The 26,835-nt window shown below is 40.0% G+C and overlaps 2 protein-coding genes across 2 annotated transcripts in view; both read right to left on the bottom strand.

Annotated features, from left to right (window-relative positions):
* maptb (microtubule-associated protein tau b) overlaps nt 1-12,223 on the bottom strand; it is a 29,967-nt gene extending 17,744 nt beyond the window's left edge. The window contains exon 1 of the mRNA XM_058404894.1: nt 12,062-12,223. The gene's annotated coding sequence lies outside the window, so the exon portion shown is untranslated. The remainder of the gene's footprint in view (nt 1-12,061) is intronic.
* A 1,884-nt stretch (nt 12,224-14,107) lies between these two features.
* Nucleotides 14,108-17,665, bottom strand: myl4 (myosin, light chain 4, alkali; atrial, embryonic). The gene is made up of 7 exons (XM_058404483.1): nt 17,508-17,665; nt 15,699-15,726; nt 15,323-15,472; nt 15,051-15,224; nt 14,632-14,709; nt 14,345-14,407; nt 14,108-14,251 (listed from the first exon to the last, which is right to left on the bottom strand). The coding sequence occupies exons 1-6, from the start codon at nt 17,607-17,609 to the stop codon at nt 14,379-14,381; spliced, it is 561 nt and encodes a 186-aa protein (XP_058260466.1). The 5' UTR covers nt 17,610-17,665; the 3' UTR covers nt 14,108-14,251; nt 14,345-14,378.
* Nucleotides 17,666-26,835: the final 9,170 nt, after the last annotated feature.

Here is a 26,835-nt window from a genome sequence, read left to right as displayed (position 1 = left end):
ATGTATGATGTATAGGACACTAACCGACCATCTGCTGCTCATCAGCCACTAATCGTGTTCACTAGTTGCACAGTTGATTACTTCCTGAATTTAGGAAGTCTCATGCCACTGGCTGATTTTGTTGCTGCTACGCGAAATGTGGCCTCTGGAAGTATGTGACCCTGATATGTCAGTTTTTTTGTTTGTCTCTCACTCTGTGTATGTGTTGTTGTTGTGTCTGAATGTCCATGTGTATAACGTCTGGCCATTTTTCTGCCTGCCCTCAGTCATTGTACACGAGGGAGTAAAATCTGTTTGTCCCCTCCATGTCCTGCTTTAAAGTGCAATTTTCACTGCAAACATACTGCAGAATAAATGAGTGTCCCCTCAGTAACAGACTGTACCCTTGGTGGTCAGATTATATCCATGACAGGCAAATTGTATTCTTGATGCTCTGAATGTATACTCACTTACAGGAATGTACGCTTCATGACCAGACTTGATAGCCAGAATATATCTTTGAAGGGCTGAATGTATTTCTCAATAGTCAAACTGTATCCTTGATGGCCAGAATGTAGTTTTCTATATCCAATCTGTATCCTTAATGGTCAAAATGTATTGTCAAAGACCAGACTCTGTGCTTAATGGCCAAAATGTATTGTCAAAGACCAGACTCTGTGCTTAATGGCCAAAATGTAATCTCTCTAGCTAGTATGTATACTTGATGAAGTCTATGTGTCTATACTTGTCTGTGTCTATTTTCCTCTCCATGTTCACCATTGCACATCTAGCTAATCACAGGTCACTGATTATGGCATATATACTGTACAGAAGTCGGCCCCTTAGTTCCAGTGAAAGGAACTCTTAATGCTTCAGCACACCAAAACATTTTGGACAATTTCATGCTCACAACTTTGTGGGTGACCCCTTCCTGTTCCAACATGACTGCACACCAGTGCACAAGGCAAGGTCCATAAAGACATGGATGAGTGAGTTTGGTGTGAAGGAACTTGACTGGCCTCAACCCGAAAGAACACCTTTGGGACAAGCCAGACCTTCTCGTCCTTCATCACTGCCTGACCTCACAAATGCACTTCTAGAGGAATGGTCAAAAATTCCCATAAACACACTCCTAAACCTTGTGGAAAGCCTTCCCAGAAGAGTTGAAGCTGTTGTAAAGGCAGATGTCCCAAAACATTTGACAATATATATCTGTATATATATCTCTAAACTGTTATTTCAAACACTAGTGTTTGGAAATCAGCCAGATTGGGGTGGTATAAAGCCAATCCAGTCCCTCTATTGCATCTATTATTCACACAGCGCCAAGATGACCAGATTCAGTCGGCCATCTGTACACAAGGCTCTGTGTTAGATCAGCCACAGCCCCTACAAAACCCCCAGCACACACACTTATTTACTGAATATTCCACTGATAGACCAGGCTGCATGTGACACAGAGCGGAGATGGTCCAAACTTCTCCTCACCACTACCAGCCAGTTACCAGAAATCATTACTGTCAAAATGATGAGAATATATGATCAAATATCCCATACATCTCTGCAAGAATTGCTAACAGATAAAGAATGGAATACTGAAGATCCACCTTATCAGACATCTTCTCCCCTTTTCTGTGTGGGTTTCTCTTGGGTCTCTGGATCCGTCCCACCTCCCAAAAACATGACAGTAGGTGGACTGGCTACGGTAAGACGTCCCAAGGCGTGATTGTGTGTGTGAAGCCCTTTAATATACAGATGTGCAATCTAGGGGATATTCCTATTTCACACCCAGTGTTCCTGGAATAGGCTCAGGATCTACTGTAACCAGGATTAAGCCTTTTCTGAAGAATGAATGAATAAATGACAGTTACCTGGACATACATGACTAGGAATAAAACTGCTGTTTAGTATCATTTGCTAACAATGTATGAATCAACAAACTAGTGAAAAAAAACCCAACTAAACAGCTTTGCCTTCTGTGAACTGGAGCTTTCTAGCAAAATGAAAGCAACGCTGGCCCTTTAAGAGCCTCCGTCTGTCTGTCTGCGGGGTGGCTGAGAGCCTCTTCTCTTTGTGTGGAGAGCTGAACAGAAATGGCTGATGAAAAGGGAGGGGGGAAATAAAAGAGAAAGAACGCTGACATATGTTGAATATTCCTGCACTGATTTTGCAAGTCAAATCCTCGTGAACGTTTATATTTAATGAACGAAAGAGATTCGGTTTCCGTTATGCAGGGAGGGGTGTGGACCAAGGTTTGGAGTGAGACACAGGAGGAGAGGTGGGAAGGATCTACATGGCTGGAAGCCAGTGACTGTAACAGCCTCCTCCCTGATTCATCAATATTTCGAACAGACATCACTGCAGCAATAGGGAGAGAGAGAGAGAGAGAGAGAGAGAGAGAGAGAGCTGGAAAAAGAGGGTGGAGGTGTTACACCGGTAATACAGGAACAGCTTGACCCTGTATCCAGTCAATTTCAGCTGAGAAGGAAGTGGTGAGAGGAAAAAGGGAAAGGGAGAAAAGGCGAGAGAGGATGGAAGGAATGTGTGAAAGGAGGCATGTGGTGGGAGGAGGGAAGCGAGTAATCAATAGAGACAAAGAAAACACTGAGGTAAAAGAATTCAGATGCTGAGAGAGAGAAAGAGAGAGAGAGAGAGAGAGAGAGAGAGAGAGAGAGAGCAGAATGACAGAGCAAATTTCAGGAGGAAGGGGCAGAGAGGACGCAACACCAGGAAAGACGAAGACTCAGCTCTCATTTAAAAAGATTTCTCGTTAGCATGAGCATGCAAAATCATTAGCTTGAAATGAAATAAAGATGTTCAGTCTGCCCGTTAGCATGTTTGTTCTGTATTTCGTTTCACATTTTTCGTCATGCTATGCTGTCTTCCTATTGGCGGCTTTTAGACAAACTTGGTAAATGGAGTAAAGCCTGCTTAAGTCGGGAAGGTGGCGAGACAGATACAGGATGTCACACAGACCACGATGAGATGATGCAGCAAATTCCCACTGCGGTCCTGTCCTCAATCATATTACCTAACACAGCCTTGGGAGTGTACAGATTACACAGATTACACTGAACCCCAGTGCCTCATTTTCTTCAATCTTTCGTGCAAGTTTAAAAAACGCCATTATAGATAAAGGATCGCTGAGTTATCAGTACTGGTTGCCGTGGTAATAGCACAAGCATGTGTATGGTGTGTAGTATGAGGCGGCGTAAGTTAGCTTCTATCATAGAGAGCCATAGTTCTGTTATATGCTGTGTGTTATGATCTGTTACTACTCATGTGGACCAGAAAATTGATCATCTATCCTGATGTTATTTAAAGTGGTAAATGAGTCTGTGTATGTGTATGTGTGTGTGTGTGTGTGTGTGTGCACTCTTATAGCTCTCACTCCACCAGTGACTGCTCTCTCTGTGCCTGTTCAATCAGAAAAATGACCATCTGTCCTGCCCTGCCCTGGGGCTGTGTGTGTGTGTGTGTGTGTGTGCCTGAGGGAGTCTAACAGGTTATGCTCAGGGGTATTTTTTCTTTTTTTAGAAAGTCTATATATATGCATTTATATGAACATTACATATTTATATATACAACTATAATGAGATGAAAAGATATTTCACTGAGGTTCCCTAACACTTACCAACAGACCAAACAGCTACACTGAAACAAGGTAACTAGTACCAAATCACAGCTTTACCTGTTTTGCACTATTTTTATGATATTTTATGATTTTTAAACATGTTTTCCATGTTTTACTTATCTTGTTACAAGAACATTTAGGTAATCCGAACACATTGTGGCTGGGTCATGACGATGTAATTTGTTTAGCCGGATAAATCGGTTTTCAGGACTGGCGCTAACACAGTGAGTAACAGTGTCAGGGACAGCCTGTACATCGCTTAGGGCTGATATAAAAAGGTACATCACAGCATAAGGCATCTAAACAATGCGAGTACGTAGCTGAGCTCTGACTTGAGGGTGAGTGTGTAAAATCAGTGTGTATGATCCGGATTGCTGAGTGTTCACGACTGAGTGAGTATTCCAGGCCAGACTCCCTCACAGTCCACCTGACAGACTGCTTACATAATCAAGTCTCTGTGTGATGGGGCTGAAATGTCATGGAGGCATTTGTGGAGCTCAAACATAATCAACACAAACAAGTCCAGCTTCACAACGCTGGATTAACCACAACACAATCGCTAAAACCCTGCGACCTGCTACAGGTCCGCTATAAATACTGTAACACAATAACAACATCATAACAGTCACATGACTACTGTTTAACTGATCAGAATTTATCATCTACTGTGTGTGTGTGTGTGTGTGTGTGTGTGTGTGTGTGTGTGTGTGCGCAAGAAAGCCTCCCTGTCAATACACAACTCACTGGTTCTGACCTAGTTTACAGTGTCACACCTATCAGACAGCATCAACTACAACACCGCTTCTCTCTCTCTCTCTCTCTCTCTCTCTCTCTCAAATGGAGCTGTCTCCTACATCCATTCCCAATTTCCCATAATGCAATGCACCACCCGAGCACGAGACCACCTAAAAACTGAGCTTCAGAAAATGTGAACTGTCCCACTTACTATAACAGACACACAATTCTCTTTTTTTGGCTTTTTCCTTTTCCCTTCTTTAAGCCTCCCTCTTCTGCATGTCTCCCTCTTTCTCAGCTGTCTTTCACCTTTTATCTCTTCATCTCTCACTCCGTATCTTTTGTTCTCTGTGCCCCCATTTCTCGCTTTTTTCTCTCGGGATGCCTCTCATGTTTCTCACATTCTCTCTCTCTATCTGTTTTTCCTCTCCCTTTTCTCTATGTATCTCTCTCCTTTTTCTCTGTATCTCTTCTCCATTTTGTATGTCTCTTTCTCTCCATTTCTATTTCTCTTCCTCTTGTATGCCTCTATTAATCTATCTCTCTTATCTGTCTCTCTGTATGCAGCCTTTTCTCTGTGTTCTTTTCTCTTATGTCTTGCTCTCTCTATCTCTATGCCTATCTCTGTCTTTCTTTCTCTTTGTGTTTCTCTCCTATCTCTCCTCTCTTATCTGTTTTTTCTCTCACTTTTCTCTATGTATCTCTTTCCTTTTTCTTCTGTGTCTCTTCTCCATTTTGTATGTCTCTCTTTCTCTCCATTTCTCTTTCCCTTTGTATGCCTCTGTCTCTCTTATCTGTCTCTCTGTATGCAGCCTTTTCTCTTTGTTGTTTTCTCTTATGCCTTGCTCTCTCTCTCTCTCTCTCTCTCTCTCTCTCTCAGTATTTCTGTGTATGCTCAGTAAAAGGCTGCCGTCTGTCGTCTCTGATGCCATGTGTTCTTATAATTCGGGTTTTGCTTTAAGATTTGAGATTAACTTGCTTCATTTACAGTGCAGGTATGAGACTTGTGTTTGACCTTGCAGTATCACATAAGGACATGTGTGTGTGTGTGTGTGTGTGTGTGGTGTCTCCTCCATCTGTGTGTCCTGCTGTAATGAGTCCAAATTCTCAGCATGCAAAAACCTCACACCTTGATACAGATGATGCACTGAGCATTTTTAAACATAAAAGCTAAACTAAAGTGTGACGATCATCAGTTACGACTAAAACTAAATAATAAAGAAATGAAATAAACTAGTTGCTTTTTAAAGCTAAAGTTTCTAATACACGACTGGTGTTATGGTTACCTCCTATGTGTCGGTGGCACATTGAATTAAAACGAACCTTTGCACACTAACCTATGAAGAACGTATTCCTGTTGTCATGGTTACACATAGATTTTTTGGTACACTGATTTAGGATTAAGATTATATTTTTCTACATTAGCAGCTTTCCGATATAAGAAAATCACCTGCAACCTATGTATCTAACTATCTAGCATTAGTTATTAAGATACCTACATTTGTTATGTCACTCTGTGGTACTAAGTCGAGCAAAAATAAATAAAAAAAACATAGCCCTCTAGGCTGATCCTGTGCAATAAAAAACATCATATAATGCTCTCTAAGTGTTGTTACAGTGGAGAAATCACAATGAAGTGCCCTAATGACCGCCCTTCAAATGGAAAAATATGATTAAATGCCCTCTAGGTTGTTGGCCCATAATAGGAAATGTGAAAGTACCCTTTGGATGAGATGCTCTGCCTTATCGGCTCCTTTATGTGAGAGAAAATGGATTGCAGTGCCTTATAGGCTTCCGACATGCCCTCTAGATGCTTCTATATATGAGAAAATGAGAAGCAGTGCCCTCTAGGTTTCCTGGATGTGTGAGGAAACGTGATGAAGAATACAAATAGCAAACGTCATCTAAGGTGCTGCTCCATGGAGAACAACTAGGCGCAGTGCCCTACAGGCTCCCCTATAGGCAAGAATATGAAAGTGCCTTCTAGGTCCCAGTGAAGGAAAATGTGCACTCTAGGGTGCGTATAAAATAGGAGAAATCTGAGTTAATGCCTTCCAGGTGCACCCAGTGCATTATATATTTCTTCCTATCAGGCATCCCCTGCTTGGAGTTAAGAATACAGACAATGTCTCTGACTCAGGATATTATTAGAGCAGTTTTCTTGAAGGATTACCTCCGTGCCCACAACAGCGTCTTGTCTCAGGTGTGTGTTTCCAGGGCATTCAGATGCATTAATCTCTGGATTCTCCTTTGCCTTTTTAAGGACGTCTCCACAAGTAAAAACATCAATAAAGCTGTCAGAGAATAACTACAGGACTGTTCAACATGCGGTCTGTGAGGATTTATTAACTCAGCCACTAAAATCACACGATCGATATTTATCCCTCGTCACACCTCCTACATCGTCTCTCCAGCTCCTCTCATGCTCTGTTAGCATCGCTAGTTGTTGCTATGGTAGCAATGAACCTAAGAAAAAAACCTCCCTTACACATACTTTTATTATTATTTAAACCATTCAAATGTATATGCATGGCAGGGTTGCCAGAGTGTGACCTTCTTAACCCTTCAGCCTGGAAACTAATAGCCTTGAGATTGTGACTGACATTAAAATGTGATATTAAAAGGTCATTTAATGTCTGCACACTGCAGCTTTGGGACTGAGATTGCAAAAAGTTTTAACCTGGGAATAATTCACTAAAAATGAGATCAAATCAGATCACTGGCAGACAAACAAAGGGCTTTGATACTACTTTATTTCTCATTTGTACACAAACTGCATCTATGTTTGTCAGTAGTTTAAAATTTTTTTTTAGCAACTTTGATTTTAAAATATAGTAAATAAATAAATAAATAAATAAAGTGACAAATCTAGTGGTTTTCTGAGTAGATGTTAGAGATGTTCCTGCACTAATTACAGATCTCAGTCTCACATCACAGCTGCAGGTTCAGAGCAGGTTCACTCAACACACCACCAGTGTGTAATGTCTGGGCTTATGACTAATCACTGATCTCCACTGTTCCAAACGACCAATCACTAATCACCACTGCTTCTTAGCAACCAATCTCTGATCACCACTGTTTCTTAATAAACTCATCACTGATCACCACTGTTTCTTAGCAACCAATCACTGATCAGCACTGTTTCTTAGCAACCAATCACTGATCAGCACTGTTTCTTAACAACCAATCACTGATCACCACTGTTTCTTAACAACCAATCACTGATCACCACTGTTTCTTAGCAACCAATCACTGATCACCACTGTTTCTTAACAACCAATCACTGATCACCACTGTTTCTTAACAACCAATCACTGATCACCACTGTTTCTTAACTGATCACCACTGTTCCTTTGCAACCAATCACTGATCACCACTGTTTCTTAGCAACCAATCACTGATCAGCACTGTTTCTTAACTGATCACCACTGTTCCTTTGCAACCAATCACTGATCACCACTGTTTCTTAGCAACCAATCTCTGATCACCACTGTTTCTTAGCAACCAATCACTGATCACCACTGTTTCTTAGCAACCAATCACTGATCACCACTGTTTCTTAGCAACCAATCACTGATCACCACTGTTTCTTAACAACCAATCACTGATCACCACTGTTTCTTAGCAACCAATCACTGATCACCACTGTTTCTTAACAACCAATCACTGATCACCACTGTTTCTTAATAACCAATCACTGATCACCACTGTTTCTTAACAACCAATCACTGATCACCACTGTTTCTTAACAACCAATCACTGATCACCACTGTTTCTTAACTGATCACCACTGTTCCTTTGCAACCAATCACTGATCACCACTGTATCTTAACATCCAATCACTGTTTCTTAGCAACCAATCACTGATCACTACTGTTTCTTAATAAACCAATCACTGATCACCACTGTTGCTTAACAACCAATCACTGATCACCACTGTGTCTTAATAACCAATCACTGATCCCTACTGTTGCTTAATAACCAATCACTGATCACCACCCACCTTCACACTTCTTCATTCTTTGTCTTAATTGCTCTTAAAAATATTTAGTACCTGTGTTTTAGAAAACATTTAGTACCTTGTATTATTTTCTATGCTAATAAAAAAATGTCCCTTCTCTATATATCTTAATTTATAACTGGATATGCCAGCTAACTTATTTACATATTGTTCTTTCATCACAAAGATTAATATGCAAATTAGTTTATGAAGTTATCTAGTGATTTGTGGAGACATTTTTCCCTCTGAAATGTGCCGGCAGCACTGATTATAACACTCAGTATTCGTACCTTTACCTTTCTACCTCAGGCGGAAGCACAGGAAAGACTCAGAGTCTCATTTACAGACACGCCAATAAACATGAAGAAATAAATAATGACCCAGCGAATGTGTTTTGTCCTGAAGCATTTTAATAAGCAGCGTGGTCAGTAAACTGAATTCTGCTCCTCGAACCTGTGCTGTTTAATTACCGTGGATAACTGAATTATTTACAGGGGAAAATGAAACGGAGCTGGAACACGATTTTAGGAAAAAACTGCGTGCATGGCTAAAGTTAAATCCGGCTGCATCTCATTAAATAATGCTGAAACAGCTAACTGTTCTCAAACATAATACTGCACATCATTAACCACATAGCAGTAGCATTATCCTGAAATATATGTGGAAATAATACATCATCAGAATTTATAGAAATAGTGTTAATATCTAGAACTGAGGACATACACTATATTGCCAAAGGTTTGGGGACATACCTCCAAATCATTGAATTCAGGTGTTGGGCCCCAGTGAAAGGAACTCTTAATGCTTCAGCTTCATACCAAGACATTTTGGACAATTTCATGCTCCCAACTTTGTGGGAACGTTTTGGGGATGACCCCTTCCTGTTCCAACATGACTGCACACCAGTGACCAAAACAAGGTCCATAAAGACATGGATGAGTGAGTTTGGTGTGGAGGAACTTGACTGGCCTGCACAGAGTCCTGACCTCAACCCCATAGAACACCTTTAGGATGAATTAGAGTGGAGACTGTGAGCCAAACCTTCTCATCCAACATCAGTGTCTGACCTCACAAATGCACTTCTAGAAGAATGGTCAAAAATTCCCATAAACACACTACAAAACCTTGTGGAAAGCCTTCCCAGAAGAGTTGAAGCTGTTATAGCTGTAAAAGGCGAGACAACTCCATATTACATTCATGTGCAGGTAATGGCAGGCGTCCCAAAACTTTTGGCAATATAGTGTACTTTACTCCAGAAGTTGTATACATGATGGTAATCCCTCAATCTGCACTTCCATGAAGCGACTGGCCACATTACAGTCCTCATAACTCCAAGCTAAACATTATATCAGCAGGTCATCGTTTATGCAGTAAATCCTTCATGTTCAAGGCTAAAATGTGTTGTTTTAGACGATGATCATCAGCAGATGGGCAATTCCACACGCACCAAACGTCTACGTCGTTAAAGGAACACATCTGTGAGAACAGGAACATGACCTCACATCTAAAATGGACATGGACAATGACTTCATGGCAGAAACAGTTACCATGGTTACATCCCAGTCCACACACAGTACTAACAATGATGCCATTGTGACACTATCCCTGCAAAGATGTCTGTAGCTAATGTAAATATTCAATTTTTGCTGTTTTATGTGAGGTTAACTAGCAACTTGAAGTTTCCACTAGGTGTGAATATGTGTGTGTGTGTGTGTGTGTGGATCACGATCTTTTTAATAATTTAGTTCGTATCTTTCACCAGGAAACGTGAACAGAGTTAACCTTTAATAATGGTTTAACCGACATAATTGGACCATGAGCACCATTGCTGTATCTTTGATTCATTTTTGAAGTCTCTCAGGTCAAAGACATACACTATGTTTCCAAAAGTTTTGGGATGTCTGCCTTTACATGCACATGAACTTGTGTACATGAACATGAACATGATATTGTGTATCTGTAGGGTTTATTATGGAGTTAGCCCTCCTTTACAGCTATAACAGCTTCAGCTCTTCTGGGAAGGCTTTTCACAAGGTTTAGGAGTGTGTTCAGGTCAGGCACTGATGTTGGACGAGAAGGTCTGGCTCACAGTCTCCGCTCTAATTCATCTCAAAGGTGTTCTATGGGGTTGAGGTCAGGACTCTGTGCAGTCCAGTCAAGTTCCTCCACACCAAACTCACTCATCCATGTCTTTATGGACCTTGCTTTGGTCACGGGTGTGCGGTCATGTTGGAACAGGAAGGGGTCATCCCCAAACTGTTCCCACAAAGCAGGAAATTATCCAAAATGTCTTGGTATGAAGCTGAAGCATTAAGAGTTCCTTTCACTGGAACTAAGGGGCCGAGTCCAACCCCTGAAAAGCAACACCTGAATTCAATGATTTGGAGGGGTGTCCCAAAACTTTTGGCAATACAGTGTACCAGTAGGGCTGAGCAACATGACAGAAATATCATATGACAACACTTATAATCCATATCATCTGATAAAAGCCTACTGTGACATAATGTATCATGATATCGATATCATATCGTCACATCACCCAGTGTCCGATCATCAAGACGTCATGATTATGAAACCCAGGAGGATTGTAATTGGCTGCGCTTTCATGGTGGGAGGGACAATCACAGAGACGCTAGGCAATCATGGGCGTCTGTGAGCTTGTGTATGAGGAAGAGGGCGGATAGCCATTTCCTCTGAGCATGCAACACCGCCCAGTGAAGCTGCTGGAAAAGATGCAGTGGCTTCAGGTGTCTCAGGGAAGGCATGTGTTAGCTGTGTGATACGCAGAGTAAGCAAATGGGTGGAGAAAACTGAAGATAAAAATGATGTATGCTAAAATTACCATCATTTTCATCACCAAAATGCAGATTTTTATGACTGAAATCTCATTTTAGGGATGGATTTATCATGCCCATGTGGCAGCCCTGATCTTTACCTGCAGAAATACAGCGATTATTTGAGACCCACCCTTGTAGTGTGCCTATCTAGGGAGAATGAAGCGTTTAGGATTCAGCCGAAAGGATGGGCGTGGAGGTGGAGGAAGTGACAAAGATGCCGACATGCTTTTATCTCCCTAAGCCTTATCAATCCTCCATACCTACACTTCTCTTCGATATACTAACTAACAACGACGGAAATTGTAAGACTGAATAAAACGAATCATTTAATTATTGACAAAATGGCGCATTTTTAGGGCGTAAAGTTGAGGCAGATGCAGGAACAGGGAGCGCGCGCGCGCGCCACCGCCGAGCCGCCTCGTGGAGAGCGCGCGCGCGCGGCACGAGAGGGTGTGTCCGATGGAAGAGAGAGAGAGAGAGAAAAAAAAACTACTGTTACCCCCTATATATCTAGGCAAATCTGCTAAAAATCATTTAAAAGGCAAAGAAACACGAATAATTACCAGAGTATTTCGTTTTTTACAACACACAAAGAAGCTTAAAATCAGAAAAAAAATGTTTAGCTTAAAGCTAACCCACACGTACAAAGCACAGCGCGTGAAATATCCGTTAACGTTTAAAATAAATCTCAATTATTATTCTGCTTTTTTTTGGACAAAATCTTATGTTAAACCTTTATAAAAACAAATATAAATGTCATAAATGACATTTTACCGCCTGTGAGGAGTGAAAAGGATGAAAGTACACCTGCTCCGGTTATCTAATCGCATTTCCTGCATTATAAAATAATATCAATGAAGAAATATTGACACTAACCTGTTAAGAAGAATGAAAGGAAAGCGATTGTTCACAAACTCCTGGATGTCGGCAAACTTACAGCGTTAATGTCTCAGCATTACAACCGGCAACCGCAGCATCAGCACCACCAAAAAAACCCCGTTACACCGACCGAGGCAGCGGCTCGAGTCCAAACCACTCCAAGTGTAGTGCTTAGGGTCACTGCATAGGGTGTGACGTAACGGCTTGTAGACGCGGTGTAGTGCGCACTACGTCTGAGAAAGATGGCGTTTGAGATACGAGCAGCCTCCCCATTTTTTCCCCCCGTGAACCAGGACTGACTTGGTGTGAAACAAAAGCCAGAAATAAAATGAAATAAAATGAAATAAAATGAAATAAAATGAAATAAAAATACATGACATATGGTAGAAGACTACATCTGACTATGTATGATGTGTAAATTAAAAATAAATAAATAAAATGAAATAAAATAAATCTTTGGCGTGGGTTTGACAGCATTTGACAAGGGTTTGGCAGGCTGCTTGCTAAATGTCATCTTGCAGCTGCCGGTGTTTCTGTAAAAATGATATGTTTTGAATAAAAACTAGGAAAAGAGCTACGAAAACTGAGATATTATGAATCTACACCATACCTCTTAAAAAACTGCTCAGCCTGCGAGCTTAGCTGATGGCTCAACATTTAGAGAAGTAACTAGAAGCAGCCCATCCTCTCTCATTCACACACACACACACACACACACACACACACACCCAGCAACGGCGAATCCAGCCGCAGAGACAACGAGCAGCTGATCATCTGAGACAGTTTCTTAGTCAGATAAACTACCTGTAGATGTAAATACTGCATGGGCAGTGCTGCATGATTTACAAGATATGTAACTCACCTGCGCGACACACAGTTATTGTCTGTCCAACTGCAGCAGTGTGCACTGATCAACGGTCATCAACTAAGATTCACTTCCTTTTCTAACCCGAGGAAGATGGGGGCGCTAAAGAGACTGAATTTACAGTCGAGTGCAGTTCCTGCTCCGGCCTGAGAAAAAAGGGGGCGCTAAAGAGTCTGAATTTACAGCCGAGTGCAGTTCCTGCTCCGGCCTGAGAAAAAGGGGGCGCTAAAGAGTCTGAAATTACAGCCGAGTGCAGTTCCTGATCTGGCCTGAAGTAAAGGGGGCGCTAAAGATTCAGAATTTACAGCCGAGTGCAGTTCCTGCTCCGGCCTGAGAAAAAGGGGGCGCTAAACACAACTAAACTAATTAAAGATGAGTGCAGTTCCTATTTCGGCCTGAGGAAAAGGTGGAGTCCAAAAAAGACTAAATTAAAGTAGAGTCCTGGTCCGGTCTGAGACAAAAGGGGGCACTAAAGAAATTTAATTTTCAATAGAAAGCAGTTTTATCTTTTGGCCTTGAAACAGAGGGGGCGCTAAAGAGATAAAGTTTAAGCAGAGTTGAAGTTCCTTCTCTGGCCTGACAATCGAGGGGGGCGCTAAAGAGACAGAATATATATTCCTGCAGTACTATTCAACAGTCCTCTACTAGCATGAAGGTTACTTAGCATTATTGACAATAAACAAACAAACAAAAAAATAAGTAGAGAGAAAGCGCTACATTAGCAAAGAGCTAACTAAACTTCTTTCTTATTTGTGTCTCTTTCCTGTGTTGATTTCCAGTTCCTCATCTTATGTTGTTGATCTTTCAGCTGCTCCCTATGTGTGTGAGGGGTCGCCAACCGGTCTGCACAACAACTTGGCACAGTTTTTATGCCTGATGCCCTTCCTAACACAACCCTCCCATTTTACCCGGGCTTGGGACCAGCACTGCATCCAGTGGCTGGGAATCAAACCTGGTCCTTCTACATGGTAGGTGAGAAACCTACCATAGAGCCTCCAGCACCCTAGTTCCTCATCTTATATTAGTTGGCAGAAATCTGGAGTTTTTCTTTATTTTGTCCAATAAAAACCCAACTCGAACTATGCTGTAGTTCTTGCTCCATATGACTGAAAATATTCAGAAAATATTAGACATTTTTAGGAAATCAGAAAACCTGGAGTAAACCTACACAAACACAGTTTATTTGAACGATTTATTCAAGACACCAAGAACATTACATAAATAGTTTTAAAAAAAAAAGATATTGGGGGTAACAAAAATTGTATGAATAGATTTGTTCTCCAATTTCTTCTGGGTTCCAGACACCTCAGGACTGACAAATCCTGAGAGAGAGACAAATGCAGAAATGTGTATGGATTCTTTATTCATATCAGATATTTACACCACTGCTTTATAGACAATCAATACAAACATACCGTAACTCCAATGCTTTGTCTGTGATATTAAAATTTATCCAGACATGATGTATTTAACAAAAGCTGAAAGAAAATAAACAGGCAGTAATTTTAATTGATATCCTACAGTAAGATGCTTGGGATTTATTATACAGATGTATCCTCCACATCATCCAAGACTAATAATATACTCATTAAAAGCCTTTTATTTATTTGACAGGATTTAGTGATTTATTTATTGCTTATGGAAAGAGGATTCAGTGTTTGTAACATTCGAAAGTATACGAAAGTTAAAACACAGATGTTACCTTCATAGTTGATGCAGCCGTTAGCGTCTTCTTGTCCTGCTAAGACTTGTTCGACCTCATTTTCTGTCATTTTCTCCCCTGCAGGATTTATTCAGGACTCGGTCACTTGATTCACTAAATTGCAAAATTCACACCAACCACAACTACTACTGTTGCTGCAGTTAAAGGAAGTCTGTCACTAAAAAAAGTTCAAGAATAAAGACATTTTGGCTCGGATTAATGCGGATGTTAACATCTGCATAAATTTCAGATTTTTGATAAACCTCCATCTTAACTAATCTTAATGTTTGTAGGCTGTGATGTTCTGGGAAGAGGAGTTCATGGTCCTGATAATCATTAACATTTGGGGCAATGTAGATATCTCTCTGGGTAATATCATCTACCAAAAGATGCTGTAATTGTAAATGCATTTTATTTACCTAATGTCTGTAAAACATGGCGAAGCTCTGCTCCCATTATAGTGCCATTTCCTTCTTTGTCAAAGACACGCAACCCTTCCACAAAGTCCTCGAACGTGCCGCGGTCCTTTGACTTGGATACGTGCTGAAACATGGGCAGGAAGGTCTCAAAATCCATGAGCTTGGTGTTCAATTCTGAAGAAGATCCGGAGATAATGAGCTCTTGAAACACAAGAGCTTTAATGTGTTATGGGTTGTCTATATAAAAGAATAACAAAGTTTGAACCTCTGACCTTCAGGTTTGGGTTTACCCAGCACCCTCATGACCTCAGCATTGGTAGGGTTTTGACCCAAAGCTCTCATCACGTCTCCACACTGAGCGTAAGAGATCTTCATTTCTCCTTTAGGTGTTCTATCAAACAGCATGAAGGCCTCTTTAAACTCTGTTAGGACAGATTGGAGCATATGAAGTAGGACTGAGTGATATGATGATATGATAGCAATATTGCAATATATTAACCTCATGATACGTTTTTCCTATCAGAAAGCCCTGGTTCTAAATGGCAGAAACAGGTCCACATTTTGGCTGTTAATATTAATGCATTTAATAATACAGAATAATGTATATATGGGTTTGGTGAGATGAACTGCAATGAATTAAATTCTTACCTTCAATCTGTTCTGCAGTGAACTCAATCTAAGAAGAGAGGCAACAGATATTGACACGTCTTTACAAATGGCACCACACCCCAACACACCCCAAGACACCGCATTCCAACCCACCACACCACACCCCATTGTATCACACCACACTGCACCTCAACACACCACACCATGCCATACCTTACCCCACCACACCACATCGTACCACACCACATTGCATCCCACCTTAGAGCACCTCAACACACCCCACCACACTACAACCCATTGTACCATGCCACACCACACCGCATCCCAACATACCCCAACACCCTACACCACACTACACCACACCGCACCCCAGCACTCCATATCTCAACACACCCCAACACACCACACCACACCACATTATATCATTAAATTTTCCCAGACACATTTATCAAAGTTACTAAAGTTTCTTCAGCTTATCCACTGAAGGTCACCACACCAGAGTGTTTTGCTAACATAGATGACTTTAGAAGAAGCCAAGAAAGAATAACTATCCAAAGAAATGTTGAGAAAGCCGCAGTTTCTAGAGGCAAGAGACGCAGATTACAATGTAGACTATAAAGATCAGACCAAAAGTGGGTTTCTAACAGCTTTGGGATTTGAAGTTGCATCATCTGGTCACTAGAACAGAACTCTAAGCATCCCCTGAGTTTCCATAGGAGCAGCAAAGTAAGGATCACTCACACTAAGTTTAAACCAAATGTTACTCGACTGTCTGCACTCCACTCAGCAGTGCTGCAGATGCTCACCATACCCTCAAGAGGAAGCAGCCTGTTCGAGGTCATTCCCGTATTTCTATCACCAATTATGAGCTCTAAGAATAACAGACAGCTGTATCAGAACCAGGGGAATGTGAGTGAAACTCTATCCTTCTGCGCTGTCCCTGAGGTAAAGGCTGGGTTAATCCTGGATCAGAGGCACATTAGGTACCAACAAGCTCTAATGTAGACAACACCAATTGTTTAGAAGGATGTGGATATGGAATGGAGTGTCATGTGGACTGCAGTCGGCATACCGAAACAAATGCTCATGGAGTTATTTGGACCTGGTTGATATGTTTAACTCTCTGGGAATGTAGATCTCAAGAGATAAAACATTTTCGCTGTATTGCTGATGAAGGGAATGTTTTAGCTGTTTAAAAACAAAGCTTCTGGCCAACACCACCTCAGGAGATTCCACTGAATTCCACTCAACTTTGGTAAATATGTTGGAAAGAATGAATATTCATTTCCACATCTCTAACTGTTATAGGGAAGACTAATCAAAGAAGGTGTGGTGTGAAGCAACCCAAGGCAACTGTTAACACCGTTAAGCTGTTTTCCTCTCATACCACAGCAACGGACCAACCATTATTTAAAGAATGATACGGTGTACTTTTTATCCATTTATAGTTACATGTAATGTTGTGGAACCAATGCAAAAAGTTTGTTTCTGAGATACAAAAAGCACCGAAAGAGTCTCCGAAAAAAGAGAATGGAATCTCTGGAAACTTCACCATATCAGCATATATACATTTTATTTGTTTAATAATGACATGACATGATATTAATTTTATACTATGTGGGGCATCTGCTCATCCTTCTGAATTAGCTGTTAATATAGAAATGATGTCAGTATAGCAAAACAGTCAGAGCTGCTAGTCAGAAAATGAATCAACCAATTAGATTTGAGAATTTAACAGCTGTGGTATAAAATCCAACATACACTGATGACCATGATTAAAATACAATCAACAAAAAACAAACTATGGATGCGACAATGTTATCCATACACCAGACCTGTATTACTCACTGCAATGCTCTTTGGGTCAAAGTCAGGTTCCTTGGGCTTCTCCGGTTCAGATGTACCTGCTTTATTTGCCTCTTTCTTGGGCTCTACTTTCTTTGGTGCCATGTTAAAGGCAATAGAAGAGGGAGAATTAGGAGGAAGCTGTGAAATGAGGCGGAGAGAAATGCGCTCCAGTGGGTTTTATATCCCCGTACAGGTCCCTCAGGCTAAAACAGAGAGACAGACCGAACCATCCGAGACACCATCATGAACCATACAAGGTCTGGAGGCTGGAGCACTGACAGAGTGAAGAGGCTCCACTTTAATCTCTCTCAGAGGGGAGTATCAGCATGTCCAAACGCTGTTCTCACTATGAGGAGCATGGGTTAATGGCAGGGGTATTAGAGTTATTTTGTGGGATGGTGAGATGGTGAGTTGGAATAGGAAGATAGCAGATGTGTTGGATGATAAAGTAAAAATATAGTAAAGAAATCTGTATCCAATACCATGAACTGGTTTGAATAAAGTTACATTTTATACCACAGTGCTATTAAATTCTGGATTCTGATTGGTCGGAACTGATCGATTTTTACTAACAGCAGCTCTGACTGTAGGTCCACTGAAAAGCAAATCCCAACAGCTAACCCATGGACTTGGGACTTGAAGAAGACATTTTATTTAACCTTTACAAAAGCAATCTTCAGTGTAACGGGTAACGATGTGCCTTTTCTCAGTAACGTGACAAGCTGTGTCTGTCTTATTAACTTCAAGCGACTTTAAATTAAAGCTGTTATAACATGTTCGATCACAAGAACTAACTTGTCTTGTGGATGTTTAACAACATTACATTTTACTGCAAATTGTATTTATATATATTTAACTATAAAAGTAAAACATACGTACTTTAATTAATAAACTTTTGTTAGTGTTAGCAAGATGCTGTGGTGTGAGAGGAATAAATCACTTCAGGAAGTGCTGGTACTGAAACACTTAGGGTGGTATCTCCACAGGCACTTCACACCATGCTGCCTTTGGTTATTTTACTGTAACATCACATGTTATATTCCTATGTATGAATGCACATTATGTTTTTGTTGTAATCAATTATTTGATTATCGTTATTCATGTCACTACATCACTTATTATTTAAACAGTAACTTTGGTTATCTTTTAATGATAATGACAATCTACTCAAATTTGTTTATGCTGCTTTCCCCGTTGTTCTCATTTAATATGAACCCAAACTTATTTGAAGAATATAAAGCTTCAGAAGACTTTACTGTTCCATATTTAAAATCTGGGTGTCTGTTTGTCAAACACTACTGTAGCTGACGCGTCCATTCACGTCAGCGTGCTTTTTTAAGACCACAGTGTAGCGCGTTTCGACCGCTGATCTCTCTAACAGGCTTGAGGAAGGAATGTGCTCTGGGATCTGCTCTCAGGGAGGAGAAGTGGACGGATGGACCACTGAGGAATTATGCAGGATCTGAGTGGATTTTTCTCAGGATAGTAAGATGCTAAAAAGAAAGGAATGGCATTTATAGACATTGCATAGAGCTGCTTTAAGCTTTTTAGTGAACACGAGAGATACACAACTGACCTGATGACTGTATGTGATTCAGTACACCGGATCTTTAAACATTCTTCATATTTTTATTTTCATTTTTCAAAAAATATGGTGTAGACCAATGCAGTTAGAGACATGCTTCAGAATGGCCTCAAATAATATTAGCAAATATATATATATTACATTATATAATATAATGCATATTTACAATGTCAATATTTTATATACATAATAAATGTAATATTTACATTCAGCATTTTGACTTGCCTTTAACATTTATATTTAATATTAATATTTAACATTTAGATTTCTATTCAATGTTTATATGTATTTCAATTATTTTTAGTTTTAAAACTTAAAATCCTCTCTAAAAAAACATGTATCTTTATATGACACGACATCTACATGTATTAGAATGATTTCTAAAAATAATTAGACAGAAATTAGTACATTCTTACATTCGAGCCATGTATATAATGTGTCAAGGAAAACAAATAAACCCCAACAAAAAATAGAAATGTCTCACATGTCTCATTGTGGTCAGTGAGAGATGCCACACTGTAAGATGGTGACAGATACAGATGATGTGGGATAAACATATCTCAGTCTTAGTTTTATTAGTCGACACAGCTGCTAAAAGCTCTTGCTTATTTAACCCTCTGGAAACTGTGGTCACCTATAAACACTGATACACACACACGTATCAGCTATAAGATTAAAACAAACAACAGTGACTCTGACAAAAGCCAAATTTAATTTCTAGATGACTCAGAGTGAGAGCATCTCCAAAACAGCAGATCTTGTGTGGTGTAGTGTTTAGTACTTACATAAAATACTCCAGGAAGGACAGCCAGTGACCTGATAACGGGGTCATGGACTCTGAAGGCTCTTTGATGCGTGTTAGAAGTGAAGGCTGGTCCGATCCCACAGAAGAGCTACAGTAACACAAACTGCTGGAGAAGTGAAGTCTGCCTTTGAATGAAAGGAGACAGAACACACAGAGCATCACAGCCTGCTGCGTATGGGGCGTCAAAGTGACCATGCTGACTCCTGTACACCATCAAAAGCTTTTACAATGGACATGTGAGCAATGGAAGAAGGTGTCCTGGTCTGATGAATTATGGCCAGGTGTGTGTATGTCACTTACCTGGGGAACAGACGGACCAGGATTTACTATATGTTCTATAAAGCTGCTTTGAGACCATGTCCATTGTTAAAAGTGCTATACAAATAAAATTTATTTGAACTGAATTGAACTATGGGAAGATGGCAAGATGGTGGAGGCAGTGTGAGAAATCTTGGGTTCTGCATTCATGTTACTTTACCACAAACCACCTGCTGACCAAATTCACTCCTTCATGGGAACGAAGTTCCCTAATGGCAGCAGGATAATGCTCTCTGCCACACTCTTCAGGAATGGTTTGAGGAACTTCAAGGTGTTGACTTAGCCCTCAAATTCCTTAGATCTCAATCGAGTTTCTGTGGGATGTGCTGGACAAACAAATCCAATCCTTGAAGGCTTAGGATTTAAAGTATTTGCTGCTAACATCTCAAGTAGAGATACCACAGCACACCTTCTGAGGTCTTGTGGAGTCCAGGGTTCAATGTGGAATAAGAGGAATCATTTTTTTGTTTTCAGAATCAGACAATAATAGCCATTTTGATTTTCTTTTCCAGGTTATTTTCCCATTGTTAGATCATACTAAACCCCTCATTTCAGTGAAATTTTTTTAAATATCACACAAAACACAAGTACACCCAAATGAGGATGATGTTCCCTTTTTGAGTCTGGTTCCTCTCAAGGTTTCTTCCTCATACGATTTAAGGGAGTTTTTCCTTGCCACAGGCTTGCTCACTAGGGATGATTTTTGTCTAACATCTAGGACTTTTGTACTATGTTTCTTATTGTTCTGTAAAGCTGCTTTGAGACAGTGTCCATTGTTAAAAGCGCTATACAAATAAAATTGAATTGAACTGAATGCTGTAAACCTGCTTAACCTCCCCTTCCCTAAAGTATTGTAATAAACTGTTACTAATATCGTCAGCAGTGTTTCCGATGTGCTGCACTACACTCAGTGACCAGCAGGTGGAGCTCTCAGTTCACACACAGAAGGTGAAACATCGACGTGAATTTGAAGGACTGCGGGAATGAACGTTGCGGTAACAGGTGTGTTCGGAGCAGGTGGAATTCACAGCATATTTGTTGAACTAGAGTAACATCTCACACTTGGAATACCACAAATACCGCGGACCAGTATTAGTCTCCATGAGTCTGAAACAAGTGTGCGATGATTTAGACATGCAGACATGCACACACGCTAAAGTGGAGGCATTTAAAAATATTATTATTTATAATAATAATAATAATAATAATAATAATAATAATAATAATAATAATTTATTAATGAATTAATGAATGATTATTTTTTAATTTTTAAAAAAAAATTAAATACAAGTTAAGACACCAAACATGTTGCTGATCCATGACATTTAGGGTCAAGAGAATTTTATTTATTTATTTATTTATTTATTTTATATTTGAGCACTAAAAGAGTGAGCTCAAAGATCAGTATGATTTCTAAAATAAGAATTTTTATACTTATCCATTTACAGTTATATTAAATATTGTGGATTATGTTTCACATTATTTTCTATTAACACTTAAGTTGTATAAGCTATAAACATTCTCTAACTAGTCCCTGCACCTCTCTCTCTTCAAAAAATAAATAAAAAATCTTACTCCAAAAAACATGATGCCCAGAAAACAGGACGAAAAGTTATCTTACAGTTACAAAAAGCTGGTACTGTAGACTCCTTTACAAATATCTTTGGCAAAAACCACATCTGTGACTGTGCTCTGTGAATGTTTTATTTAATAATAAATTCTTTAAAAAAAAAAACAAAAGAAAAACCTGTTTATTATTAGGCTTAGGTTATATGGCGTGTCAGCCACACTCATACAGGCCGGTGGGAATAAGTTATTACTATAATAATAACACATTTGCGTGTTATGAACTCTTAAATACCCTAAACTTGTGCTCTGCTGGAACACTGCTGTACGAGATAAAGAATCAACATCATCTGACCAATCAGAATCCAGAATTCAACACCACTGTGGTGTTAGAAGAAAATAAGGCACTAGGTCAAATGATTACAGGATAAAACTTTGTTTCAAGAGTGACATTGATCAGATTACAAAGATTGTAAGAATCTGAATCTGATTTTTTTTTCTTCTTTTCTACGAAAAGTCTGAGAGAACGCTTTCACCCCGTGAACAGGCTGCTTGGAACATGTCCAACTGTAGACTAAAGCGCTCCATTCATTACACATCCTGTTTTTCTCCGCAGATGGTCAAAAACAGAACAACTAAATCTAGTCTTGTATGTGCATTCAACATTACATCATATTCACTGAAAATATCGTTTTATAATTTGATTGAACGACGCTGAGGCTGATGGGTGGTCCCTGTGGCAGTGTAAGAAAGCAGACTGACTTATATTTAGGGAACAGACTGACCTCAGATCAGTGTACATGGAAAATCTTGCCTCAGGTTTATAGATTTATGCATTATGCTCACGATGAACAATTTTTTACGTGTGTAATCGATGACATGGTGAAGTTTTCTGTAAGAAGATGTTTATGTAAGATTGGTGAAAGGATGAAAGGAGTCTCCAGTGTCAGTGCTTTGTAACATTCAGCGGTAAAGTAACTAATGTTTAACGAAAGGAAATGTAACTGTAAATGGTTAATAACGGTATGATATGTCATTCTGTAATGAATTTAAAAAAAGTGTGAAATTGCTGTAAGAGTAATAAAACATTTTTTTAGTTGTTCGTTAATTATTTGTATATGGAAATATATTTTTCTATATATAGATTTTATTTATTGGGGTGGTGGTAGCTCAAGTGGTTAAGGCTCTGGGTTGTTGACTGGAAGATCGGGGTTCAAGTCCCAGCACCGTCAAGCTGCCACTGTTGGCCCCCAACCCACCCTGTTCCAGGGGCACTGCATCATGGCTGACCCTGCGCTTTGACCCCAACCCCCAAGGATGGGATATGTGAAGAAAGAATTTCACTGTGCAGTAATGTGTATGTGACAAATAATGACAATTTAACTTAGATTAATATTGATGGACATCACACCATCCAATCCATAGATAGATGAGTTATCATCTAAAAAATTAGAGAAATCATTTCCTGAATTGTTTTCCCCCGTTTCGATGAGAACATTAACCTTTTTCAGTGTGTTGTTATATGTTCTAATCCAAAACCTTCACAGCAAGTCTGAACACACGCTGCGTTTGCTCAGGTTCCACACGTCGGCTCCGCCCTGTCCGCGTTCTCACTGTGTGTCGGATCTGCTGTAAGCTGCCGTGTCACGGACATAAATTAACACACATGCTGCATTAACACGCAGGGATCCTGCAACAGAAGTCGTAACCAGGCGCCATGTCTGTGCGAGTGTGTGCAGAATCATCATACAGTGCCTGACATGTGACAACACACACACACACACACACACACACACTTTCCTGTTTGGGAGGTGTATAATATACCTTGTAAATACACAGCACATATCTTACATCGTGAGAAGATATGATACTGCACACTTAGGTCTGATGACACGCTGATAAACCATATGTCAGGAATAAAACACACAGAATCATGCCATTAGGGGAAAATAATCAACGACTGGAGTGGTGTGATGAAGTGAACTTGTGTTTTTAATTTCTCTTAAACCAAAGCATGTCCATTAACTTTTTAAATTGTTGTCAAATAACATTTTTGTTTAATTTTAAGCTTTGCAAATGTTTAGTTGGTGTCTCATTTACATAAGAGCAGTTATAAACAGTTGTAAAAACCTCAGCTGGTCATGTTAATAAGGAACTGTGTTTGGAAAAGCGCTGACACTGGAGACTTCTTTCAGTTCAATTCAATTCAATTCAATTCAAATTTATTTGTATAGCGCTTTTAACAAAGAGCATTGTCTCAAAGCAGCTTTACATGAGAAACAACATAAGAAAACAACAAACATATAAACCAACAGACAGTCCTAGATGTTATCCCAAGTGAGCAAGCCTGAGGTGACTGAGGCGACTGTGGCAAGGAAAAACTCCCTTAGATGGTATGAGGAAGAAACCTTGAGAGGAACCAGACTCAAAAGGGAACCCATCCTCATTTGGGTGACAGCGGACAAGATGATTATATTGTGCATTTATGTGTAGTCAGTTGTGTGATGCAGATACAGCATGTGTAGAATGTTATGTAAATCAATAAGGAGGTTGTCGTCCACAGCACTGCTTAGAATATCCCAATCCTCACAAAGCAGAACCCGGCTGGAGCTGGTCCATCTCCGGATGCCACTGGAGCCGGTACAGTCTCTGTATGCCTCGGGACGGGTAGAAGAAGGGAAACAATGGAACAGCATTAGCGTAGCTGCTGTTCATAATATTAGCACTAGATGATAATGTGCATTTAATCAGATGTACTGGAGTACAAGGTTATGGGATGTGTTAAATGAATGCCAGGGTAAAGAGATAAGTCTTTAGTCTACGTTTAAACTGGGAGACTGTGTCTGAGCCCCGAACACTGTCAGGAAGACTATTCCTTCCATTAATGTGAAAATCATGTCTCCGTACATCTCGATTTTTTTTTTGTTAAACGTAAGTAAACTATAGAAACCATAACCTATTACAGCAAGTGCACTGATACGAAGCTTTGATTTCTTCGTGCAGCCGGAACTACTTTCAGGGCCGCTGTTATAGAAAATTCATCAACAACATCTGACCAATCAGAATCCAGAACTGAACTGCAAAAGCTACAGAGCCCCAGATCTTTGAAGAGGAAAGCATACGCTCTCTCACAGCCGCTTTAAAAGCGCGTGCCTCAATGTTGACATCCATTAAGTATGGCTGTGTGTGTGTGTGTGTGTGTGTGTGTGTTTGCTGACACTTGCTGAAAGCATGGTGAAACACGTGTGTGTGTTTGTGTGTGCGTGCGTGTTTGCTGACGCTTGCTGAAAGCATGGTGGAACACGTGTGTGTGTGTGTGTGCGCGCGCGTGTGTGTTATCCCTGAAGGTTATCCCGAATGAACCCGCTCCTAGATAAAAGTTTTCCTAACAGCACTCTAACCTTCCCGTTTTCCGGAGAGTGTTAGTAACGGTGCGCGCGCGCATCTGTGTGTGTGTGTGTGTGCGCGCGCGCGCGCGTGTGCATGTAAGATGGTTGGTGATGGTACCTGAAGTGAACTCTCAGGTTTCTTGTGTGTGTGTGTGTGTGTGTGTGTGTAGAGGAGCCGCGAGCGCACTCGGTGTAGCTCAGCTCAGCTCGATCGTGTAGTCGCGGACAGTGAAGAAGCTTGGGCCTTAAACACCGCTGTTTAACGGACACTACGGGTTTAACAGACAAGGTAAAGAGTGAGCGAAGTTTCATTTCTCTAAAGAGCGCGCTAAGGTTCAGCATGGAGCTGTGTGTGTGTGTGTGTGTTTCTGTGTGTGGAGGACACTAGAATAACCCCTATAGCCCCCTTTAGCCCCAAATTACACATTACACCCTTTAGAGCAGAGGCATCTGAATGTATTGGCACCCCCTGAGCTCCCTAATGATTAATTGTGCTCTGGAGAAATATTAGAAGTGGCATGATTCAGGGATTAATAGCCTACAGCTTTATTAATACACTCAAGGAAAAATACACCCTTAGTAAAATCAGTACTAGAACACTGTGAAACTATAACAAATAATTAAAGCTATAGCAGTGCTTTCTAAGCTCCAGCGCTGTAGATGTGAAGGCATTTACACATTTTACATGAAAGATGCATGCTAAATGTATAAAAGTTGTACCCTTGATGGACATTGCAGGTTAGTTTAGTTGCTTTTTCTTGTATGTAATAAAATAGTCTGTAATAAAACTAACTGTTTAGCATCACACCCTTAAAGAGCTGCGGAGCAAGAAGCACACAGGGATCTTCACTACACAAAAGAATAAAGCAAATAAAAAATGAACACCTGAGCCATTACGATCAGCCTAACTTGATTATTTAAGTTCAGATCAGTTAACTAACACAGTTTTTAAATACTACCAGATGATCGACTGCAGTGTTGAACAGCTGTATTTAAGTGTTGTAGTTAAACTAATTGATGCTGACATTGCCGCTTTCACTCGTTGCACCTGCAAATCTCAGTGTTTACAGCGCAGGTGTTTATATTCGGACTGATATAAATATTACCGTTAACACTTGCAGTATTAAATGCACCATTACAGTGTTTAGTGTTTAGGTAACAGCTTTGTGTAATTAACACCTACAGTGTTCAACAAACCAGTGTTTATTTTTAACACCTGCAATATTGAAAGAAGTGTTTGAATTATTAAGCAAACCATTATAGCGTTGTTGTATTAACACCTGCAGTATTAAATGAACCGGTGCAGGGTTTAGTCTTTAAATAAGTATTGTGTTGACTTAACACCTGCCGGAGTCAACAAACCATTATACGTTGTGTTGTATTAACACCCGCAGTATTAAATGAAGTGTATGCGTTGAATGAAACACTTGAAATATTACAGTTTGAAGTGTTTAGATAACTGTAATGTTGTAGTAAATCCTTCAGTATTAAACAAACTGTTGCAGTGTTTAGATAAGTGTTTTGCTGAATTAACACCTGCAGTGTTCAACAAACCATTATAGTGTTTATTATTTTGGTAACTGCTGTGTTGTATGAACACCCGCAGTATTAAATGAAGTGTTTAGGTAATGCGTTGAATGAACACTTGAAATATTAAACCAACAG

This window comes from Hemibagrus wyckioides, linkage group LG12, assembly GCF_019097595.1.
Source record: "Hemibagrus wyckioides isolate EC202008001 linkage group LG12, SWU_Hwy_1.0, whole genome shotgun sequence".
NCBI classification, from domain to species: Eukaryota; Metazoa; Chordata; class Actinopteri; order Siluriformes; family Bagridae; genus Hemibagrus; species Hemibagrus wyckioides.
This window is presented reverse-complemented; position numbering and strand designations above follow the sequence as displayed.

Bases quoted from the DNA above. Each gene is read 5' to 3' on its own strand.
- myl4 (XM_058404483.1), bottom strand. From the start codon at position 17,609: ATGGCACCAAAGAAAGTAGAGCCCAAGAAAGAGGCAAATAAAGCAGGT. The intron at 15,727-17,507 runs GTGAGTAATACA...CTCTCTTCTTAG, and splicing joins TTGACCCAAAGAGCATTGCA to ATTGAGTTCACTGCAGAACA. The intron at 15,473-15,698 runs GTAAGAATTTAA...CTGTCCTAACAG, and splicing joins CACTGCAGAACAGATTGAAG to AGTTTAAAGAGGCCTTCATG.